This window comes from Leptomonas pyrrhocoris, assembly GCF_001293395.1.
Source record: "Leptomonas pyrrhocoris isolate H10 chromosome Unknown, whole genome shotgun sequence".
NCBI classification, from domain to species: Eukaryota; Euglenozoa; class Kinetoplastea; order Trypanosomatida; family Trypanosomatidae; genus Leptomonas; species Leptomonas pyrrhocoris.
In genome coordinates, this window is record NW_015438371.1 from 473,371 (window position 1) to 476,798 (window position 3,428).

The 3,428-nt window shown below is 54.9% G+C and overlaps 2 protein-coding genes across 2 annotated transcripts; both read left to right on the forward strand.

Annotated features, from left to right (window-relative positions):
* Nucleotides 1-1,339: 1,339 nt before the first annotated feature.
* ABB37_06752 (hypothetical protein) lies at nt 1,340-1,844 on the forward strand (the record flags this gene model as incomplete). Its single annotated transcript, XM_015805133.1, has 1 exon — nt 1,340-1,844. Exon 1 carries the CDS (start codon nt 1,431-1,433, stop codon nt 1,842-1,844), a length of 414 nt encoding a protein of 137 aa, XP_015656426.1. The 5' UTR covers nt 1,340-1,430.
* Nucleotides 1,845-2,895: 1,051 nt separating this feature from the next.
* Nucleotides 2,896-3,428, forward strand: ABB37_06753 (hypothetical protein; the record flags this gene model as incomplete). Its single annotated transcript, XM_015805134.1, has 1 exon — nt 2,896-3,428. A coding segment is annotated over exon 1 (465 nt), but the record flags the coding sequence as incomplete, so codon positions are not given.

Sequence of the window (3,428 nt, forward strand, 5' to 3'; positions counted from 1 at the left end):
TCTCCAGCAGCAGCAGGGCCCACAGCAGTGCGGCAAAGAGCGGCAACGGCAGCAACTCCAACGAGGCGGGGTGTGAGGTGTTGTATTGCGTCCGGTGCCAGGCGGGCAGCACTACGAGCTGTGGTGAATGCGCGCGAAGCTACGAATTGACGACCAACTTCCAGTGTGTGCAGGGGGACGGTGCTGTTCGCGTGTCGCTGACGGCGGGCGGTCACCTGTGGGCTGCGCTGCTTCTCGCCGCTGCGCTGTGGGTGTGTTCCGCGTCGGTCTAATTATTTTCTTTCCCCCGCGAAGAGGACGGCGCAGTGGCACGCTGGTGGCCTCGCACGCGGAAGGCACGACACAGCGCTTTCCCAACAGGACAGACAGTCTGTGTTCGTGGAGGAGGCAGCTCAGTGAAGGTGTGCCGCACAGTATGCCGTTTTAAAAGGCTGTGCACGTGACGGGTGCTCCGTGGTGCAGTGGAACGTGGTAGATTCCAGCTGCCCACCGCTCGCAGCCGTGAGCATTTCTTTTGCCGTTCCTTGTTCTTTCCTTCTTTTGATCTTTTGCTGTTTTCCTCCTCTCCCCTTCTCCCCCTCTTTTTCTTTTGTTTCTTTTTCAAGCGAAGGGATGTGGTCCGCACACACAGTGCTAGCTCTTCGTTGTGGGGGTGCCGTGCGTGGTGTGAGCCGCGCCCGACAGCAGGCAGTTCTTCAAGCGCTACCACTGCTGCACTCTTGGAAAGGCCGGGTGCTGCTTTTGAATGAGCGCGACTGCTGCGAGCGGTGCCAAAGCCCCCCTGCACGCCCGCACGCCGCCACCGCCATCAATTGGCTTTCTTATTTTCTACGTTCCCTGTGATTTCTCTCTTGTGTTTCGAGTGACGCGTGCGTGCATGTGCGCGTGGGAGAGTGCTTTGCCTCCTTGCTCTTTTGCGTGGTTTCCCCGCTACCGAGGCGCTCACGGGATGGATGTGTGCGTCCGTTGCTGGTCTTTGGCGTGTGCCGTGCGGGAGTGGTGTGGTGCACGGATTGCTGCTGTGAAGCGGGATGCGGACGCGAGCGCGTTTTCGTTGCTGAGTGCTGCGTGACGCAAATGCGGAGGGACAGGCAATCATTCTTGTTCCGCGGCTGTACCCGACAACGGCTGCGTTGGTGTCCACCGATACCATCGCGCAACAGAGGGCGGCACAGAACGCGAGCCGTTGTATCAAGTAGCTCTTTCATCTGACATATATATATATAATATATATAGATGTATGTATCTACTTATGTGCAACCTTCTCTAATGCTAAAGCTGGTGAGCTCGTGTGTCTTCGTGATTCTCTTATTTTCTCATCATTTTTCTTATCTTGGTGGATGTTGTTGTGCGCTGCTGCACTATGTTTTTTTGCGGTGCACGTGCCCACGCCAGGGTATCTCGTGCAGTCCTTGCATTGCCATTGTGAGATGCCATTGTGGGTGTTTATTGTAGACTGCTGCACAGGACCCTGCGCTGCGGTGTCTGTTCCTCTCTCGCTCTGCTCGCTGTTTCTCCTGGCAATGTGCAAACGTGTGTGCTCCGTCGCGCTGCCCGGCAGCTGCTCAAATAGAGGCGCGGATCTGCCGGTGTGCGCGCCGCTGCAGCAGATTATTCCCGCAGCTGTCGCACATTACCCCCCGCAGCAGCGCACGCCGACTCGCCACCTCCAACTCTTTTTCCTCTCATTCGCGTTCTTCATTGTTATTTTGATATATTTACTTTCTGAACCAGTCATAATTTCCAAAGCTGAACCGTTTTTGGGGTGCGCATCTCCGGTGCTGTGGCGACAGCAGCAGAGGATGGCTGTCTCACCCCCGCTGTTTTTCAGTTTAACCGAGTAAAGTGTGCAACAGTCTGTTTTTTTCTCTCTTTCTTTTTTCCCGTGCTGACCTGTGACTCCAAGTCCACCGCTCATTGAAATCGGTGTGCCGAAGAGGAGCTACGGCGGGCAGACTGCGTGCCGTGCTGCGTAGAGTGTCTGCTAGTAACGCAGCCCATTTGCTTTTGCTTCTGCCGTTGCTGCGCCGCACACGCCTCAACTGCCGCAGCTGTGCTTCATCTTTGTTTCGCGTGTGTTTCAATACTGAGCCTTACTTCTCCTTTTATTATCATGTCTTTCTTTCTACGCTTCAAGCTTTTTATTCATGCGTGAATGTGTCTTTCCAATTCACTTCATCCTTCGGTAGAAATCCTCATTTCGACATCGCATAGCGAACGACGGCCCCGGCGGTACACGCCGCCGTCTGCGGAGGGCCGGTGGGGTTGACTTAGCAGCGTTTCCTTCGGTCTTTCCCCTAGTAAGACGAAGGCGCTGCGAGGTCTCAGTTTCGGATGACCTTGTTTGTTCATCCGCGCTTTTGAAGCTTTTGTAGGCGCATCTCTGGCAGTTACGAGTTGGAGGTTCTAAGGCCGTTATTATCAACACTGGAGGAGCACAGGGGGACTAACGAGTACAATGGCGATCATTTGGCCATTGTACACCTCATGTTTTTTCTCGCTGTTACACACTGCGTCTACCTCTTTGCGGTGGATCCTTTGTCTTCTCTCTTTCACCCGGTCGTCACCTGTCTTGTGAAGTATGCGAACGAAAGAAATGGACGGGGTCGTGGAGCTTGTCGTTCTGCGGTCGGAAATTGCATTTGGTTTTCACTGGCGCGCGTCGCGTCGGTGGCTTTGGCGCTCGCGCCTCACTTCACACACACACACACACACACACACACACACACACACACGTAGAAACACTCCTCCAGGAAAGCCTAATCTGGAGTGATTCAGGCGTGTCGAGTGTGATCCCTTCGGGTCAGTTGGAATGAATCTACCTTTCTCCCTGCCAATGCATCTACTCTCTCTCCCCCCTTTCTCCCTTTTTACATATTTTTACACATTTCGTGAAGCCTAGCGCTTTCGTTTTGGTCACTTGACAAAGTTTTTTCTTGTTCATACTCCGTCTCACATTCTCCATGTCGGTTTCCAACCTCCCAACGCCGCCGATTTCGACGTCAACTTCCTCGGCCACGTCTGTTGGCGCGACGGCAACGCCAGGGAGTGCAACTCCCGCGGCGACGTCTCCTGCTGCACCTCCATTGGCGGGAGCTCCAGTCACTCGCCCCCCTCCTGCAGCCCCTCTTAGCGAGAGGGCTGCATCCTTTCGTGAAGCGGTGACGCAACTGGAGGAGTTGCGCAACTCGGGTATGCTGGGTGGTGAACAGTACGTCACTTTGGTGGACTCCCTTACCCGCCAGTACCTAAACCCCACCACCCCCACAACTGCTGCTGCAACGACATTTTCCGGTGGCATGGACTCCACACTCTCTTGGGACGTCAGTGTGATGTCGCGGGAGAACTACGTCCGCATGTACCCCTGGGCTCCGGAGTACGTGAAGGCCAAGTTGGGCCTTACTCGTATTGAACAAGAGTACGCAGAG